Source organism: Rana temporaria, chromosome 5 (assembly GCF_905171775.1).
Source record: "Rana temporaria chromosome 5, aRanTem1.1, whole genome shotgun sequence".
In the NCBI taxonomy this organism is placed as follows: Eukaryota; Metazoa; Chordata; class Amphibia; order Anura; family Ranidae; genus Rana; species Rana temporaria.
In genome coordinates, this window is record NC_053493.1 from 23,218,580 (window position 1) to 23,238,921 (window position 20,342).

General features: G+C 50.7%; 1 protein-coding gene and 1 long non-coding RNA gene across 2 annotated transcripts in view; one reads left to right on the forward strand and one right to left on the reverse strand.

Annotated features, from left to right (window-relative positions):
• The window catches only part of LOC120939861 (adseverin-like), a 109,019-nt gene that overhangs the window by 52,712 nt on the left and 35,965 nt on the right, over window positions 1-20,342 (reverse strand). Inside the window, exons 6-9 of the mRNA XM_040352264.1 lie at window positions 18,055-18,181; window positions 9,123-9,211; window positions 5,515-5,730; window positions 794-915 (exon numbers count right to left, since the gene is read on the reverse strand). Of these exons, the coding sequence (XP_040208198.1) occupies window positions 794-915; window positions 5,515-5,730; window positions 9,123-9,211; window positions 18,055-18,181 (554 nt within the window). The remainder of the gene's footprint in view (window positions 1-793; window positions 916-5,514; window positions 5,731-9,122; window positions 9,212-18,054; window positions 18,182-20,342) is intronic.
• LOC120939862 overlaps window positions 1-20,342 on the forward strand; it is a 101,602-nt gene that overhangs the window by 52,283 nt on the left and 28,977 nt on the right. The gene's annotated exons all lie outside the window — the stretch shown is intronic.

Genomic DNA, 20,342 nt, shown 5'->3' on the forward strand with positions numbered 1-20,342 from the left:
GATTCAAGTAGAATTGCGCTTTATTTGCGCAGGCACAGGGCAGCGATTTTGCCCTGCGCCCACGCAAATATTTTGCGCTGCCCTCGATTCACGGAGCAGTAGCTCCGTAAATTGCGAGGGCGCGCCAGCAAAATTGCCCGGCGTAAGCGCGCGCAATGTAAATGATCCCGCCGGGGGCGGGAATCATTTAAGTTAGGCGCGCTCCCGCGCCGAGCGTAGAGCGCATGCTCCGTCGGGAAACTTTCCCGACGTGCATTGCAGCAAATGACGTCGCAAGGATGTCATTTGCTTCAAAGTGAACGTGAATGGCGTCCAGCGCCATTCACGAATCACTTACGCAAACGACGTGAAATTCAAATTTCATGTCGCGGGAATGGCGGCTATACTTTAGCATTGTCTGCGCCTGCTATTAGAAGGGGCAGCCTTACGCTAAAGATGCCGTACGGAAACTCCGTACCTTGCGTACGCAGGGCCCGCGCAACTTTGTGGATCGTTGTTAGTATGCCATTTGCATACTATACGCTGACCACAATGGGAGCGCCCCCTAGCGGTCAACGCAAGAATGCAGCCTAAAATCTGCGTGGCATAAGAGCCTTATGCCGCGCAGATTTTAGGCTGCAGTCGGCGTAGCGATGTTCCTGACTCAGGAGCATTCGCTACGCCGGAGCAAGTAAGCAATTGCGCCGTGTAACCTATGGTTACACGGGCGCAATTGCTTCTTGAATCTGGGCCATTGCCGTGTTCTATTGATCTCATGTTGGAATCACTGTACAATATCCCTCATTCCTCTCACCATGTATAAATGACGGTTCCTTTAGCTCCAGAGTACAAAATGATGTAGCAGTCCCTGCCATAGAACTGTCCATAGGCCTCGGGCTCCACCCCCACTCTTCCGGTGGCCTCAACGCGCCAGATCTTCCAAAAAAAACAAAGAAGACCCTTAGTAAAAAAAATAAAAACATTTCATAAAGTCCACATCCCTCAATTAGACAAATACGATTTGTGATCCCCGGCCTGTGACTGGACAGCGAAAGGAGAAGCAGCACAGTGATGAACTCATCTCTCGGTCACTCTGCTCTCTCCTCCTATCCGTTGGCTTCTCGTCAGCACAGGAACTGATTGGCTCCATGTCTGCTTCTCCCTCTCCCAGTCTGAGTTCTGCTGTACATAGACTGCAATAGGCTGATACTAGAGGGAATTCAGGCATTAGCACAGCTTGTATTTAAACATTACCTATAATGATGTAGCATATCCCCTCAGGAGCACCCCTGGTGAATTGACTCTCTTTCCCCAGTTAGGGAACACAGAGCCAATGTGATGAGGACATTTGATGTAAGGAGTAGTGTTGCTCACGAATATTCGTATTGCGAATATTCGGCTTGAATATAGCATATTCGAGAAATCGCGCTATATTTCGAATTTCGCGGTGAATATTCGCAATTCCGAATATTCACATTTTTTCAATTTGATTTTTAAAACAGATCACATCCTATCGACGTCTAAAAGCATTGCTGGTATGATTAGAGACCCTGGGCCGAGTAGCTAAGCTGAGGCGATCCTTTTATGTTGCCAAATTGAAAAAAAAAAAATTGCGAATTTTCGCTATTGCGAATGCGAAAATGATTGCGAATTTTCGATAACTGTGGTAGGAGAACTCTGATTGTCTCTGATGCAAAAGGGGGGGGCTTTGTGTATGTTTCTGTTATGAATATTTGTATGTTTGATATTATTATTTTTTGTAAGAAGGAAAAAATTGCGCATACCTTAAAAAAGGGGAGAATACAGCAGCAACTCAAAAATGTTATACAACATAAATTAATACAAGACAGAAAATGGAGTCGCTCTACAAGAATAAAAAATATGTCTAGTGACAAGACATGTGGGCAAATTATAAAATAAGCAAGCGCAAATAACTTGTGAAATACACAGTGAAACAAATATATAAAGAAATATAGTCCCAATAATAGAAAAATAATCTTTCATAAAAATGTCTTTGATATGTGAAGTGAAAAAAAGTCCAAAGCATGCAGCATGAACGTGTTCAATCTTCAAGGTGTTTGATTGACAAACGGCTGTGACAGATGGATAGAGTAAAGAATCACCACCAATGCAAAACACTTTTTATTTTCTATTGTAAAATATCAAGAATATTCTGAGCCAATCAGAGTGCTCCTTCCGCATTTGCCGAATATTCGCAATTATTTTGTATTGTAAAATATCACGAATATTCTGAGCCAATCAGAGTGCTCCTACAGCATTTGTCGAAATTGCGCAATAAATATCGCATTCGCATGTTGCGATATTTCGATAAAATATCGCGAATATTCTGAGCCAATCAGAGCGCTCCTCCAGCATTTCTCGAAATTGCGCAATAAATATCGCATTCGCATGTTGCGATATTTCGATAAAATATCACGAATATTCTGAGCCAATCAGAGTGCTCCTACCGCAGTTATCAAAAAATCGCAATTATTTTCGCATTCGCAATAGCGAAAAATCGCAATCATTTAATTTCGATAAAATATCACGAATATTCGAATTTAGCGAATATATCTCGAATATTCGAATATATATTCGAGATATATCGCGAAATCGAATATGGCATATTCTGCTCAACACTAGTAAGGAGGCACTCTGAGGACAATCCATGAAGAAGACGCTCTGATGGGGACAATTGATGTAAGGGGGACTCTATTGGGAACACCTGATTTAAGGGGGGCTCTGATGGGAACACCTGATGTAAGGGGGCACTCTGGTGGTGGACACCTGATGTAAGGGGGCACTCTGGATGGGGACACCTGATGTAAGGGGGCACTCTGGATGGGGACTTCTGAAGTATGAAGGCACTCTTGGTGTGACACTTGATGATACGGGTCACTCTGATGGGGACAACTGAGGTAAGCGGGCACTCTTGATGGGGATATATGATGTATGAAGGCATTCTTGATGGGCACACCAGATGTGAGGGGGGACTCTTGATGGGGGCACCTGATGTAAGGGGGAACTCTTGATGGGGATACATGATGTAAGGGAGCACTCTGATGGGGACACCTGATGTTAAAGGGGCACTCTTGATGGGAAAACCTGATGTAAGAGGGCACTCTTAAAGGGGACACCAGAGGTAAGGGGGCACTCTTAAAGGGGACACCAGAGGTAAGGGGGCACTCCTGATGGGGATACATGATGTAAGGGAGCACTCTTGGAGACACCTGATGTAAAGGGGAACTCTTGCTGGGGACACCTGAGATAAGAGGGCACTATTGATGGAGACACCTGATGTAAGGGGTCACTCTTGGAGACACCTGATGTAAGGGGGAACTCTTGATGGGGACACCTGATGTAAGGGGGAACTCTTGATGGGGACACCTGATGTAAGGGGGAACTCTTGATGGGGACACCTGATGTAAGGGGGAACTCTTGATGGGGACACCTGATGTAAGGGCGCACTCTTGATGATGGGGACACATGATGTAAGGGGGCACTCTTGATGGGGACACCTGATGTAAGGGGGCACTCTTGATGGGGACACCTGATGTACGGGGGCAGTCTTGATGGGGACAGCTGAGGTAAGAGGGCACTCTTGATGGGGACACCTGATGTAAGGGGGCACTCTTGATGGGGACACCTGATGTAGGGGGCACTCTTGATGGGGACACCTGATGTAGGGGGGCAGTCTTGATGGGGACACCTGATGTAGGGGGGCACTCTTGATGGGGACACCTGATGTAAGGGGGCACTCTTGATGGGGACACCTAATGTAGGGGGCACTCTTGATGGGGACACCTGATGTAAGGGGGACTCTATTGGGAACACCTGATTAAGGGGTGGGACTCTGATGGGGACACCTGATGTAAGGGGGTACTCTTGATGGGGATACATGATGTAAGGGAGCACTCTTGATGGGGATACATGATGTAAGGGAGCACTCTTGGAGACACCTGATGTAAAGGGGAACTCTTGCTGGGGACACCTGAGGTAAGAGGGCACTCTTGATGGGGACACCTGATGTAAGGGGTCACTCTTGGAGACACCTGATGTAAGGGGTCACTCTTGATGGGGACACCTGATGTAAGGGGGAACTCTTGATGGGGACACCTGATGTAAGGGGTCACTCTTGGAGACACCTGATGTAAGGGGTCACTCTTGATGGGGACACCTGATGTAAGGGGGAACTCTTGATGGGGACACCTGATGTAGGGGGGCACTCTTGATGGGGACACCTGATGTAGGGGGGCACTCTTGATGGAGACATCTTATGTAAGGGGGCACTCTTGATGGGGACACCTGATGTAGGGGGGCACTCTTGATGGGGACACCTGATGTAAGGGGGCACTCTTGATGGGGACACCTGATGTAGGGGGGCACTCTTGATGGGGACACCTTTTCTAAGGGGGCACTCTTGATGGGGACACCTTATCTAAGGGAGCACTCTTGATGGGGACACCTGATGTAAGGGGAGCACTCTTGATGGGGACACCTGATGTAGGAGGGCACTCTTGATGGAGACACCTGATGTAGGGGGCACTCTTGATGGGGACACCTGATGTAAGGGGGCACTCTTGATGGGGACACCTGATGTAGGGGGGCACTCTTGATGGAGACACCTGATGTAAGGGGGCACTCTGCATGGGGACTTCTCATGTATGAAGGCACTCTTGGTGGGAAACTTGATGATACGGGTCACTCTGATGGGGACAACTGAGGTAAGCGGGCACTCTTGATGGGGATATATGATGTATGAAGGCATTCTTGATGGGGACACCTGATGTAATGGGGGACTCTTGATGGGGGCACCTGATGTAAGGGAGCATTCTGATGGGGACACCAGATGTTAAGGGGGTACTCTTGATGGGAAAACCTGAAGTAAGGGGGTACTCTTAAAGGGGACACCAGAGGTAAGGGGGCACTCTTGATGGGGATACATGATGTAAGGGAGCACTCTTGGAGACACCTGATGTAAGGGGAACTCTTGCTGGTGACACCTGAGGTAAGAGGGCACTCTTGATGGAGACACCTGATGTAAGGGGGCACTCTTGATGGGGACACCTGATGTAAAGGGGGCACTCTTGATGGGGACACCTGATGTAAGGGGGCACTCTTGATGGGGACACATGATGTAAGGGGGCACTTTTGATGGAGACATAAGATGTAAGGGGGCACTCTTGATGGGGACGCCTGATGTAAGGGGGCACTTTTGATGGAGACATAAGATGTAAGGGGGCACTCTTGATGGGGACGCCTGATGTAAGGGGGCACTCTTGATGGGGACACCTGATGTAAGGGGGCACTTTTGCTGGGGACACCTGATGTAAGGGGGCACTCTTGATGGGGACACCTGATGTAAGGGGGCACTCTTGATGGGGACACCTGATGTAAGGGGGCACTTTTGCTGGGGACACCTGATGTAAGGGGGCACTCTTGATGGAGACATCTGATGTAAGGGGGCACTCTTGGAGACACCTGACTTTTTTTTACTATCTATAAAAACAAAAACTAAATTGCAACCAAGATTACCTCCACCTTCCCGGACCCATCGTCCATCATGTTATACTGTGCCGACATTTTTGCCGATTGGTGCAAAATTTTGGCATCGAACGGCGTCTGCTTTACTTGTGCGATCTTTCCTGTGGTCGCCACCTTCCCGAATCCCTGACTTTGTTCCTTGTCCTTCCAGTCCTTGAAGTATTGCTTGAACATCGGAGTCTCCCCTCCCTCCGGGAGTACGATAATCTGGGACACATAGATGGAAGGAGAAAATGAATAGAAAGTATTCAGAGGTCTCATCCCATCACATACCCCAGAAATAAGAGGATCCCCCGACATCCCATATGCCTGATATGTGCCTGCTGAGCCATGTACTTGTATGAGAAAGTATCATGTTCTCTTTATATTGCTTCCTTTGTGTGAAAACCCTGGTGTTCCTGCCAGTTCCTCTGCTTTCCTATTAAAAACTGACCGCACTAGGCTTAAGAGCACAGCATGGTCAGTTTTCTGGTTCAAATGACCAGACTTGTGCTGACACACCTCCCCCTCCCCCCTCCCACTGCACAGCCGCTAGACATGTGCAATTTGTTCAGTTCCAAGTTCGTTTTTCTGAAAATCCGAAAAATTCTTCATTTCGGAAATTCGAACATTCGGAAATTGGAAATTCGAAAATTTACAAATTCTGGGCCGGATTCAGATACAATGGTGTATCTATCGGCGGGCATAACGTATCTCAGATACGTTACGCCGCCGTAACTTAGGGCGCAAGTTCCGTATTCATAAAGAACTTGCGCCCTAAGTTACGGCGGCGTAGTGTATGTGGTCCGGCGTAAGCCCACCTAATTCAAATGTGGATGATGTGGGCGTGTTTTTTTCTAAATTAATTGTGACCCCACGTATTTGAATTTTTTTTAACGAATGGCGCATGCGCCGTTCGTGAAAGAATCCCAGTGCGCATGCTCGAAATTACGCCGCAAATCGTCAATGCTTTAGACGCGAACGTAACTTACGTACAGCCCTATTCGCGAACGACTTACGCAAACAACGTAATCGACGGAAAATTCGACGCAGGCCCGACGTCCATACTTAACATAGGATGCCCCTCATATAGCAGGGGTAACTTTACCCCGGAAAAAGCCTAATGTAAACGGCGTAAAAAAATGCGCCGGGCGGACGTATGTTTCTGAATCGGCGTATCTACCTAATTTGCATATTCCTTGCGTAAATATACGGAAGCGCCACCTAGCGGCCAGCGTAAATATGCAACTAAGATACGACGGTGTAAGACACCTACGCCGGTCGGATCTTAGGGAAATCTATGCGTAACTGATTCTATGAATCAGGCGCATAGATATGACCGCGCAACTCAGAGTTATGACGGCGTATCCAGAGATACACCATCGTAACTGCTATCTGAATCCGGGCCTCTGAATTTTCGAATTTCTGAATTTTCGAATTTTTCAGAATATTCAGAAATTTGAAAATTAGACATTTTTTGGAAATTTGAAATTTGAAAAGTAGGAAATTTGAAAATTCGGAAAATTGAAAATCCACAAATTCTTAATTTCTAATAAAGTGGCCGGTGAGTGTACTTGTATATTTACATTATATTATATGTTGTTATAGCCCTGATGAAGGGGGGAGTTCCTTTGACTCCCGAAATGCATTGGATGTCTTTAAACACAACACCGATAAATTAATTTGTACTCTTTTATCTTCTGGTGTTTGTTTCATCTCTGTGTATCACATGAGGCCAGTCACTGCACTGGGTATGGAAGAGTTTACAACCACTTCAAGCAATGGAACCCTTTCCAAGGGTTTCCGAGATCAGCCAAGCCGACCCCGAGTATTTCCAAGGCTCTCTGGCGCCCCCCCTCCCACATCTGGCCACAATGCGGTATTGCATGCCATAGAAGTCAATGCAGAACAGATTATTTTCGTTTCCATTGGCCCAGATTCAGAGAGCAATCGCGCCTGCGTAACCATAGTTACACAGCGCAATTGCTGACTTGCTCCGGCGTTACGAATGCTCCTGATTCAGGAACATCGTAACGCCGACTGCAGGCTAAAATCTGCGTGGCATAAGGCTTTTATGCCACGCAGAATTTAAGCTGCATTCTTGCGATGGCCGCTAGGGGGCGCTCCCATTGTGCTCAGTGTATAGTATGCAAATTGCATACTAACACCGATTCACAATGTTGCGCGGGCCCTGCGTACGCAAGTTACGGAGTTTCCGTACGGCGTCTTTAGCGTAAGGCTGCCCCTTCTAATAGTAGGGGCAGCCAATGCCAAAGTATACCCGCCGTTCCCACGTCGTGAAATTTGAATTTCACGTCGTTTGCGTAAGTGATTCGTGAATGGCGCTGGACGCCATTCACATTCACTTGGAAGCAAATGGACGTCATTTGCCGCAATGCACGTCGGGAAAGTTTCCCGACGGAGCATGCGCTCTACGCTTGGCGTGGGAGCGCGCCTAATTTAAATGATTCCCGCCCCCTACGGGATCATTTACATTAGGCGCCCTTACGCAGGGCAAGTTTAAAGAGCGCACACGCAATTTACAGAGCTACTGCTCCGTGAATCGCGCGCAGCGCAGATAATTTGCGGGGGCGCAGGGCAAAAATGCTGCCCTGTGCCTCCGTAAAAAAGGGGCAAATACTACCTGAATCTGGGCCAATTGACTTCTATAGGGAAACTCTCCTGGAACCAGGGCTTAAGTCCTGCGGGAACGCGTAGGAACGGAGTTCCTGCACTTTTTTCACAGCAGAAACTCAGTTCCTTTTGCAGGACTAGAGCAGCCAAACCGCCCGAGCCAATCCTTCACTAAGCGGCGATGCCCAGCTCGAGTTTCTATCAGGGGCAGGGGAACCTTAGTAATCCTTTATGTTACTGGCCGCTTCCTGTATATGGAATCATCGGGTAGTGTGCGGGTATTCCGTCACTTCCTCGATGCCGCAATGTCTCCTGGGAGCTTTTGTCATTGTTCCCAGGAGACATTACGGAGGTCTGCCGTGAGTTATCGCGGGATTTAGAACTTGCTACCCGATTAATCCATGTACAGGAAGCGGGCAGTAACATAAAGGATTACTAAGGTACAGTGGTTAAAAAAAAAAAACATGCGGTTTAGTCAGAGATTTTTTTCTCAGAAAATAGGTGCAGGAACTCAAACACGACCCCATTCAAATTTCACAAACAGTAGAAGGGTCTTAAAGGGGCATTAAATACCAGGATTGCATTACATACAGAGTGCAGAGTTCAGGGGGGGTTACACACAGAGTGCAGAGCTGTCACTTGTAAACACAGAAACCAGACTTCTGTGTTTACAAGTGATTGTGGTGAGCAGGCACCAAAGGGTCTGAGCCAGAGGTGGTGGAACTGAGTTCCCCCTGAAAAAAAGCCCTGAGTTTAGTAATTATGCATATGAGTGTATCAATTTTTTTTTTTTTTTTTTGGTGGGGGAGTGGATCTTGGGTGGGAGTTCCCACACTTTTTTCCCCAGGACTTGACCCCTGCCTGGAACGGATTATGCTCGTAATCCAGGGTTCCACTGTATATGCTTATAGAGCCATCTGAACATTGGGGGAGGTCACATGTCCAACTTTCTTCCAATGTCCAGCCTCATAGACTAGTGTAGTTACCTGTGTATTGGGGGAATAGTTCATCTGCTTAATAAAACTTTCTGCTGTCTTCAGTGCCGTCTTTTTCTCCTCATTATTGGACTGTTTGCCTAAAACATTCAAGCCATATATTAGACACCATTTATTTATCTTTTAAGGTGACTCTCACTTTCCAAAAAAATGAAAATTTTACTTCTGCAAAAAATCTATTGATACCTATGTCTCTCTGTGGGGAGGTGAATCTGAATCCCACTCTAATACAGCAAAGTTTTCAGTATTCTGCCCTTCTGGGAGTGTCAAATGACCCCCCCCCCCACTATGCAAAGTGGTTTCTTCCAACTCATGGTGAAGTAGGGGCTGGCAGGAGAAACCACTGAGTGAAGTAGGGGGATGACTCTCCTGGCTGGGTGACTTTACTGGAGGCTTGTACTTGCAGGAGCATTACTTTTGTTTTTTGAAAAGCAATAAATTAGCTTTAAGCATTTATTCTTTTTTTTTTTTTTTACCTGATATACCTGTAATTAAGGTGCGGTAAACATTTTTTTTTTATATTTTTTAAATTTTTTATTTAATATTTTAACTTTTAAAAAAATGATGTGGGTATATAGGCTAAATTTACAAAGCTTTTGGGTATATATATACAATCTGTTGTTTTTGTCTCTCCATGGTTTTATGGGCCAGCTCTCAAGATAAGCCCAGAGCAGGGGAACGCAGTGGACTCGGTGGAGGGCTGGCATGACTGACGTCACAGGGGACAGCAGAACAACTATTGGCTGTTAGCAACCGGGGGGGCGGAGAGAGGAGTTTATTTAAGGTTTGGCTCCCGCCCTCCCGGCAACACAGCGCAGAGGAAAGTTCCCAGGATGTCAGAGGTGGAGCTCATGCTGGCCCAATTGCAGGCGGAGGCGGCGGCGCACGGCCCAGAGTGGCTTCGGGACCAGCTGCGGCCTATATTCGGTAGGCCGGCAGCTATTGAGGACGCGGGGGGAGGGACACAGGGCGCGCCCGGCGGTCTCGCCCGCCGGAACGTTTCTCCCCGGATTCATCCCCCAGGGCTACGAGAAAACAAGGGAGCCCCCGTTCGCGGGCCCCTCCGGGCCCTCCCGCCAAGCGCGCATCATTGACCACGGGGGGGGGGAACGGGAGGAATCCCAACCGGGGCCGTGGCGCGGCAGCCAGCCGTTCGGCCAGCCCTAGAGCAGCACCTGGGCCCGCGCGGCGTGCAGAGCAGTATTCGGCGGGCCCCGCCCCCCGCTCCACCGTGGGGGGTGCGGCGCCTCAGCGGGGGAGACCTAGAGGCCCGGCTGCTGGGCCTTCCATTTCCGCGGCCCACAGCCTTGCCGCGGTGCGGACGGAGGGGGAAGGGACTACCGGCGACATAGTTGGGGGCAGCAGGGCTGGGGAGACCCCCCCAGGCCCACGAAAAGCGGCGCAGAAATCGGCGAACGGGTCTGGTGCGCGGAGGAGTGACCAGGCTGACGCCAGGCCCACGGCAGCCAGGGATCCTTCCCCTGGGGTGCAATCAGCAGAGGAAGAGGACCCAGCCACGTTACGGTCGGAAGGGGAGCTGACGGATTCGGAGGACGACCAACCACCTATGACGGTTGCAGCGGCGGTGGAGACAGGACGATCGGCTGGTGGGTCATCACCTAGGCAGCCCGGTAAGTCAATTTTGTCTTTACATTCTACTGTGGGGAGGGGTATGTTGGCTTCTGGGGGGCAGCGGGGGGGGGGGGGGGGCAGCTCTGTGGGGGCGGAGGCTCGGGCAGGGGGATCTCAGGCGGTGTCAACGGGAGGGGGGGGGGTCCCTGTGGGGGGTGGTTTTGCAGGTTTTTTGGCAGGAATAAAAGAGTTGGTGGGCAGGTTTGAAGGCTCAGATGGGGCGAGTGCGGGCCCGGTTGCGGCCTGGGTCCCCCCTGCGGTTCCGGTGGGGGGAGGGGCGGTCGCTGCGCCTAACACTCTGCCGGCGGTTGTGACGGCTGGGCCGGTGGTGGCATCCGCCCCCGCGGTAAGCGGGGGTTCGGGAGCAGCTGCGGCTCCAGCAGCAGCGGCTGGGGAAAAAGGGGCGGTGGCAAGTGAGGCGGCACGACAGGAAATAATCCGCCTCGCGGACGCGGCTAAGTGTGAGGTGTACCTATGCTATGAGGCGTCGTTAGGGACACATTTGAAGGCAGAGGTCAGGGAGAAGATATGGAAGGGGGAGTACGTGGAGATTTTCGCGTTACTCCCGTTAGAAAAGTTCAACCTGGACAGGGGGAAGCCGGACGAATCCAAGAAGGAGGAGGAGGAGCGGCGCAGGTATCGCTTGATTCCACGGACATTTACCAATTGGCTACAGGCGTTCAGCATACTAGCGTGTGTGGTGGGGGAGAAAAAGCCAGAGTGCTGCTCGGGGCTCTTCATATATCAGAATGCGATAGGGGAGGCACACAGGATCTACGGAGGATCCGCTTGGCTGCGATACGATGAACAATTTCGGCAGCGGATGGCGGTGCGGCAGGATCTGCGCTGCAATCAAAAGGACATGAATCTCTGGCTGTGTTTGATGACGGCGGCCAGGGTTCCGGGTCAGTCCTTTCAAGGGGGGGCCGGGGGTCCATCTTCCCTTGGACAACCGGCCGGTCGGGCAAAAGGGGTGTGTTGGCAGTTTAGCTCCGGCACTTGCAAATTCGGAGGCACCTGCAGATACAAACACGAGTGCTCTGGTTGCGGAGGCTCCCACCCGTTGTCCAAGTGCTTCAAACAGGGAAAGGGTCGTTCCGGAGATTTTGCGAACAAGAGGGACGACGCCGGTGATGGTGGAAAGGATGCGGCCGTTTCTCGGTAGGTATCCGGACAGGGGGGCAGCTCGGACGCTGGAAAGGGGGTTCTCAGAGGGTTTTCAAATACCGTGCGCGCTGGGGGTGGTGCCCCCGGTCCCGCGCAACTTGCGGTCTGCGCTCTTACATCCAGAAGTGGTTTCGGAGAAGCTGCGGAAGGAGGTAGCTCTGGGGCGCATGGGTGGTCCTTTTTCGGTGGTACCCTTGGGGGACCTAGTGGTTTCGCCGCTGGGGGTAGTGCCCAAAAAGGAACACAACAAGTTTAGGCTGATACACCACCTCTCCTTTCCAAAGGGGGGGTCGGTTAATGACGCTATAGACCAGGAGGCGTGTACGGTGAGCTACACTTCATTCGATGCGGCTGTCCATTGGGTGCGGCATTATGGGCGGGGGTCTTTAATGGCGAAATCGGACATTGAAGCGGCTTTCCGCTTATTGCCAGTGCACCCGGACAGCTTCCGGCTGTTAGGGTGTCATTGGGAGGGGCAGTTTTATGTGGACAAGTGCCTGCCCATGGGGTGTTCCATCTCTTGCGCTCTGTTTGAGATGTTCAGCTCATTCTTGGAATGGGTGGTTAGGGACGTGTCCGGGGTGAGTTCCATCATCCACTATCTGGATGACTTCCTGTGCGTTGGACCAGCGGCGTCACGGATCGCGGCAATTCTGCTGGCAACGCTGGAACACATGGCGGAGCGCTTCGGGGTCCCTCTGTCCCCCGAGAAGACGGAAGGCCCAAGCACGGAGATGACTTTCCTGGGGATAACATTGGATTCCATGGCGATGGAATGCCGCCTGCCGGAGGACAAACTTGAGGCGATGAAAGCGGAAATCAGGGGCATGCTGGGGGTCAGGAAAGTGTAACTGAGAGCGCTACAGTCGTTGCTCGGTAAGCTCAATTTCGCGTGCCGGATTTTGCCCATGGGGCGGGTGTTTAGCCGACGACTGTCGGCGGCGACCGCGGGCGTGAGTTCCCCTAACCACTTTGTTACGCTAGGCAGGGTTCTTAGGGAGGATCTGAGGGTGTGGCACTCCTTCTTGGAGTCATTCAACGGCCGGGCACTGTGGATGGCGGGCCCGGTCAGTAACTTTGACTTGGAGCTGTACACGGACGCTGCGGGCGCCACAGGCTTTGGGGCATTCTTCCAAGGCAGGTGGTGTGCGGGTCCTTGGCCGCAAGAATGGGTGGACGCGGGTTTCACTAAGAATTTGGTGCTCCTGGAATTGTTCCCAGTGGTACTGGCGGTTGAGTTGTGGGGTTCGGAGTTCAGGGATCGGAAGGTCAGGTTCCATGGGGACAACCTGGGAGTGGTTCAGGTCATAAACAGGGTATCGGCTTCGTCACCGCCGGTGGTTCGGGTGTTGCAGCACCTGGTCCTACGGTGCCTACAGTTGAATATTTTTGTCCATGCAGTTCATCTGCCCGGGGTTGAAAATGTCATTGCTGACGCGCTGTCTCGATTTCAGTGGGACAGGTTCCGAGAGTTGGCCCCGGAGGCGGAACGACACGGAGAGCCTTGTCCGGATTGGCTGTGGAGGGTTGCGTTGGCGTGATATCAAAATGGCTCAGGAGGTCGGTGAGTGAGGCAACTTGGGGGGCGTATAGCAAGGTGTGGTTGGAATGGGAGGCTTTGGCGAGAATGGTGGCTGTGGACCCGTTCGGGTCAGAGACACGATGGCTAGTGTTGTACTTCGTGGCTAGGAACATGGAGGACGGCACGTCGGTGGCCACGCTGAACAAGAAGATGGCAGGTCTTACTTTCCTTTTTAAATTGCGGGGTTGTCAGGACTTTACGAAGGACTTCTGGGTGCGGCAGGCGCTGAGAGGTTATAGAAAGGCAGGAACGACCAGGGACTCCAGGCGCCCGGTGTCGTTTGCACTGCTGGAAGGAATGCTGAAAAAATTGCCGGCCATTTGTTCTTCGGAATATGAGTTTTTGCTGTTCAGGGCGGCTTTCACGTTAGCTTTCTTCGGGGCCTTCAGGATCAGTGAGCTGGTCAGCCCGTCTACCAAGGGTCAAGGGGGCTTGGGCTTTCAGGATGTGGTTTGGGGGCAGGACAGGGTATCGATTTGGCTGCGGAAGTCGAAGACGGACCAGGGGGGACGGGGCAAGTCCATACATGTCTTTTCAATTACGGGGTCTCCTTTATGTCCGGTTCAGGCGGTACGGGCCTTCGGGGCCGAACGTCCTGAGGCGGCGGGGTCGTTTCTGGTACATAGGGATGGGTTGTCATTGTCGAAATATCAATTCGGGGCGGTTTTTAGGAAGTGTGTGTTGGCCATGGGGTTGGATTGCAAGGGTTTTTCTTCCCACTCCTTTAGGATAGGGGCGGCCTCAGAGGCGGCCCGTTGGGGATTGGGTAAGGAAGCCATACAGCGTATAGGCAGATGGGAATCGAGAAGGTTTCAAAGTTATGTCCGTCCCCACCTATTGGATGTATAGGACGGTCACGTCAAGTGGGGTGGGAAGGGAGTCTGGGGTGTGGTGTTATATGTTTGAGTGTTGATGGGTTATGCGGTGGATTACCCGGTGCAATTGTCTTTTTTCTTTCAGGTGGGACCCCGGCACTAGTATGGATAATGGGACATTCTTATGTCTTTTGGGGGGCAAAACGGGCTGAGCTTAGACATAGCGGTCGGCAGTTGGGTTTCCCGAGGGAAGAGGCGAGCGTGCACTGGTTAGGGATTCCGGGAATGCTCTGGGGCAGGGTGGTCCCGGAAGTACATCGCTTTGCGCGGCTGGACAGGCCCCCCGACGTCTTACTCTTGCACGTGGGGGGCAACGACCTAGGGGTCAGAGCAATGATGGACATCACTCGGGATATCAAGTTTGATATCTTGAGACTTCGGATGGCCTTTCCAGATATGATCGTGGTGTGGTCCGACATTGTGGCTCGGACTGCATGGCGTATGGCTAGATCTGTAGCGGGAATCAACAGGGCCCGGAGGAAAATCAACAGGGACGTGGCCAAGTTTGTAGTGAGGAACGGGGGGTTGGTGGTACGACATATAGAATTAGAGGAAGAGACCTGGAGGTACCTGCGAGGAGACGGGGTCCACCTTAGCCCAGTTGGTATTGACATGTGGGTGTTGGGGTTACAGGATGGGATTCAGAGGGCTATTAGGGTGTGGAGGGGCACCCAAGGGTAAGGTTTTACCTTTGGGTGCTGGTGGCGTGGGTTTGTCCCTGCGGGTAAGGAATAGACTTTGAAAGTGGAATTTATGACCTGTCGGTGACAGGCGATGATGAGGGTGATGCCAGTTAACGGAGGTTAGCTGAGGAATGGAGTATGGAGCACTACGGTCGTGAGACGCCTTTGAGCCTGTTCGGCTTGAGGCCTGCAGAGGAATCCAAAGACCGGAGTGCAACAAGAAGGGCATATATATATATGTTTATATATATATATAGATAGTTTACGGAAGGATAGAGGCTTTGCCTGCGGGGACCAACTTCAGGTAGTTCAAGTTAGCAGATGTTCTTGCTCAGTTTGTGTTAAAATCTATTATGTTTAATAAATCAGGCTGCTACGGCCTATTTTTCCCCAACAAGCAATGGTGTGGTCTCAATTTAATGGGCAGAGGTTGGGGGGATACTAAGGTTTTGGGGAAGTTGGTAAGTTAAGTGGAGTAAGGACATCTGTTGTACTAAAGTCATATATCTTAAAGGGGTTGTAAAGGTTTGTTTTTTATTTTCTAAATAGGTTCCTTTAACCTAGTGCATTGTTGGTTCACTTACCTTTTCCTTCCATTTCCCTTCTAAATGTTTTTTTTCTTCTTTGTTTTCTTTGTCTGAATTTCTCACTTCCTGTTCCTCCTCAGTAAGGTGTTCAATAAGCTGTTCTTAAAGCGGAGGTTCACCCTCAAATTTAACTTCATACGAATCATGTCTGCAGCCTTAATACATACCTCTATCGTTGTCTTTTTTTCTCCGATCTGAACACTTACCTGTCTTCAGCCTCACTTCCGGGTCTTCTTCCCTGCGAGGAGTGGGCGTGTCGCTCCTTTTCCCCGACGAGGCGTAATTGGATACTGTGCGCAAGGTCTCCTGGGAGTGACGTTACAACACTCACAAAAAGACCAGCTCGAGTGTCACGTGACGCGGGCACAGCTCTCTCAGAAGCCCTGGTTACTCACTTGGAGGATGCACTGAAATTTGGAAACATGCTTACAGGCCCAGATTCTCAAAGGAGTTACGCCGGCGTATCTCCAGATACGCCGTCGTAACTCTGAGGCCCCGTACTCACGACCAAACATGTCTGCTGAAACTGGTCCGCGGACCAGTTTCAGCAGACATGTTTGGCCGTGTGTAGGCCCGAGCGGACCATTTTTGGGCGGATCGGACAGGTTTCCAGCGGACAACTGTTTCCTGGACTTGCTTTAAAACAGTCCACTGGAAACCTGTCCGCCCGGACATGTACGGTCGTCTGTACAGACCTACCGTACATGTCCGGCCGCCCGCCATCCCTTGCATGCGTCAAATGACTTCGACGCATGCGTGGAAGCATTTTAAAGGCAGGCCACCCACGTCGCCGCGTCATTGTCGCGGCGACACCGCGTCATCGAAGCGGCGACACCGCGGACACGCCCCGCGTTTTGTTTACGCGCGGACTTCTGTTCGATGGTGTGTACAGCCATCGAACAGAAGTCCCCAGGCAGACATGTCCGATGAAAACGGTCCGCGGACCGGTTTCATCGGACATGTCTGCTCGTGAGTACTCGGCCTGAGTGTGAGGCATCGTATCTTGGCGCCTGATTATTAGAATCAGTTACGCATAGATTTGTCTTAGATCCGACCGGCGTAAGTCTCTTACGCCGTTGTATCTAAGTTGCATATTTACGCTGGCCGCTAGGTGGCGCTTCCGTCGATTTACGCATCGAATATGGCAATGAGCCTGGCGCATTTTTTTACGTCGTTTACGTAAGGCTTTTTTGGGCGTAAAGTTACCCCTGCTCTATGAGGCGTACCAATGTTAGGTATGGACGTCGGAACAGCGTCAAATTTTTCACATTTTACGTCGTTTGCGTAAGTCGTCCGTGAATGGGGCTGTGCGTAAGTTACGTTCACGTCAAAAGCATTGAGTCTTTGCGGGATAATTTGGAGCATGCGCACTGGGATACGTCCACGGACGGCGCATGCGCCGTTCGTTAAAAGCGTCAATTACGTGGGGTCACGAATAATTTCCATAAAACACGCCCACCACTTCCACATTTGAATTAGGCGGGCTTACGTCGGCCCAGTTACACTACGCCGGCGTAACCTAAAGCGCAAGTTCTTTGAGAATACGGGACCTGCCGCTCTAATTTACGGCGGCGTAGTGTATCTGAGATGCGCTACGCCCGCCTAAAGATAGGCGAATCTACGTGAATCTGGGCCACAGTGTTTCCGGGTCAGCCTAAAGGTTCTGACACTGTGAAGCTGGACTCTGATCTGTATCTGGAGAGTCTGTAAGTGATCGGCATGATATCTGGGACCCCAAACCCTCACCTCCCTAACCGTTCTGCAATAAAACTCTGAAAAGGAAAAAAAGTGACTTGCGCCCAATATTCCTTCTCAGTCCCCCACTTTAGCAATGGGATGACATGGTAGCTTGCCCCTGCCTCTGGAGGTGCCATCCTGCCTTGGGGGGGGGGGGGGGGGTCAGAGGGTTACTATAGATATATCAGTTTTAGGGGTACAGACCCTTTAGAAAAGAAGCAATACTGCTCGGGATCTACCATCATCACCAAAGCTCCTCCACTCCTCCTGTCCAATTTCAAAAACCTATTGCTTTCCAATGGGTCTCCAAGTGTGGACTGCCATTGTGCGTTCTTACAACCATACCAATGAGATCCCCAATGGCGCCATCACATACATCAATTTATGTTCAGATCACCAGCACCCCAGGTGACTGTGTTCCTTTCAAGCTTGCACCTCAAAAAAAGGAGCCAGTGAGGCCCTGCATCATTGGTGGTAATTATATTGTCTTTGTTTGTTATCGGAGTGCTGGGGATCTGACGTTTTCTTGATGGATCATGACCAAATGGTTTCTTACACTGGAAGCCAAGGAAACTATCTATAGCAGGGGGCCTGTTGGGACGCATGCCGATTACCAGACCAAAAAGTCATGCCGAATTTGGCCATCTCTGGTATACCGACCTTTCCAGATGAAGATCTTGTCTCCAGCATCTAGAATGAAGCATTCCTCTGTCAGGAGCATGGACATGGAGAAGGGGCTCTCTTCTGAAGCCACCGTGATCTTCATGGAACCGCTTGCATCAGAAACCTGAGAAAGTGAGATAAAAAACTGAGTAGAAGATATAAAGCTGAACTTGAGTTTTTCTCCAAACTCTGTCCACAGTCTCTCTCCCCTCCCTGAACACCCCCTGTAGGCAGATGCAGTCTATTTCCCCCACTGCAGGTTATGCTCGTCCGCAGCGGCAATGCAAGTGGAGGAGGAAGTCGAGCGGAACCTAGTTCCTCTACTGTTTCCTCAGTCACAGGGAGGCAGCTATCCGATTGAATGCTGACACCCCATGGTGTCCATCTTGGGTCAGGCAGAGTCTATTTAAGACCTGGCTCCCCAGTTTGGCGTACATTTTGCGAGTAGCTAGACTAGAGACAGGTCACCCATCTGTCAGGGACAGTATTTTGCATCAGTTATAGGTTCTGGAGAAGTAGGGAAAGCGCAAGGACACACCATCCTTCATGGAAGCCTTCCCGTTTTGGTGCAGAATAACCAGGCTGCATTCTGCTCCTCAACTACAACTTTGCGGTTACAACTTCTGAGTGCTCCCAGTCAGGTTGCCTTCCCGCTGGGCCTGTTTGCATTGCTGGACTTCTGAAAAAGTATATTCTTGTTACTGCACATGGACTCTGTGTGTTTTCTACCACCACATCATGCTGCACCTTCCCACAACCTCCCCTGTGCATAGTAAATATTAAAATACATATTTGTGTATGCCCCCCAACTTTATGAGATGAGAAAAAGTGATGGGTATCCAGTATAGGTAAGGGTGCCACACCAAAAATTGCAAGGATCATGAAGATTTATTAACCAAAAAGTAATTGGTTGAATCCATATGTGTGTGTGTGTTTGGGGGGGGGGGGGGGGATTTGAGAGGTAGGTGATGGGACCTTGCAAATCCCCCTTTGAGGACCTTGATCACCTGCTGGTAGCACTGTGGCTCTCTGGACTGAGGGTTGTAGTTCCAGTGTCCACCATCAGATATCTCCCAGCAGCCAGCTGATCCCAGTAATCAGTTTCCACCTGATGCTGGCTGCTGGGAGGGTATTTAGGCCCTCCCCCATTAGCCCCCCTTTGCTCAAGTGTTTTTCTTGCTGCCAGATACTGATAGCTGTTACCCTGTTCCTGCTCCTGCCCTGTTTGCTATACCCTGTATCCTGCTGCCTTGTACCTGCTCTCCCTTGTTCTTGATCCCAGTTTTCCTTTCCTATCTGCTCCCTGCAACTTAAAGGAACACTAAAGGCAAACATTTTTTTTTTTTAAATAACAAACATGTTATACTTACCTCCACTGTGCAGCTCGTTTTCCACAGAGAGGGCAGCACAGTGGTGCAGTGAGTAGCACTTTCGCCTAGCAGCAAAAGGGTCGCTGGTTCGAATCCCGACCACGACACCATCTGCCTGGAGTTTGCATGTTCTCCCTGTGCATGCGTGGGTTTCCTCCGGGTACTCCGGTTTCCTTCCACACTCCAAAGACATGCTGGTAGGTAAATTGGATCTTGTCCAAATTGGCCCAGTATATATATGTATGACTGTGTGTCCCAATGCGTGTCACGATCCTACGGAGTAAAATGACCGCACCAGCCAAGCAGACTCTGGCTGGAAAAAGCGCCCAGAGGAGATTCAGTTCACATGAGTTGCGCTATACAAGTCATTCATTCATTCAGTGTCCCCTAACCCTGTCTTCTGGGGTCCCTCGGCGGCTGTCTCGGCTCCTCCTCGCAAAAGCTTTCTACCTTCATGCGAGCGAGCTCGCATGGTGGAAAGCTTTTGCGAGCGCGCCCTCGTGATACAGCAGCGGGCATAGCCACCGACTGTATCACTCGGCCCCGCCCCCCGGCGCGCCGTGTCATCCGATGTGATTGACAGCAGCGCCAGTCAATGGCTGCGCTGCTATCAATCCGTCCAGCCTAGCCAATCAACGGCCAGGCTGGGAACCGAAGAGGATCACGTGGACGCGCCCAGGACATTCGAGGGATCAGGTAAGTAAAACGGGGGTTCGGGGGGGGGGGCCCGGTACCATCGGATGTTTGTTCACCTTAATGCATAGGATGCATTAAGGTGAAAAAACATTTACCTTTACAACCCCTTTAAGTTTTCCCTGCTCTTCTGTGTTCCCCATTTTGTATATATTTAGCCGGATTCACAAAGACTTACGCCGACGTATCTACTGATACACCGCGTAAGTCCGCGGATGCGCC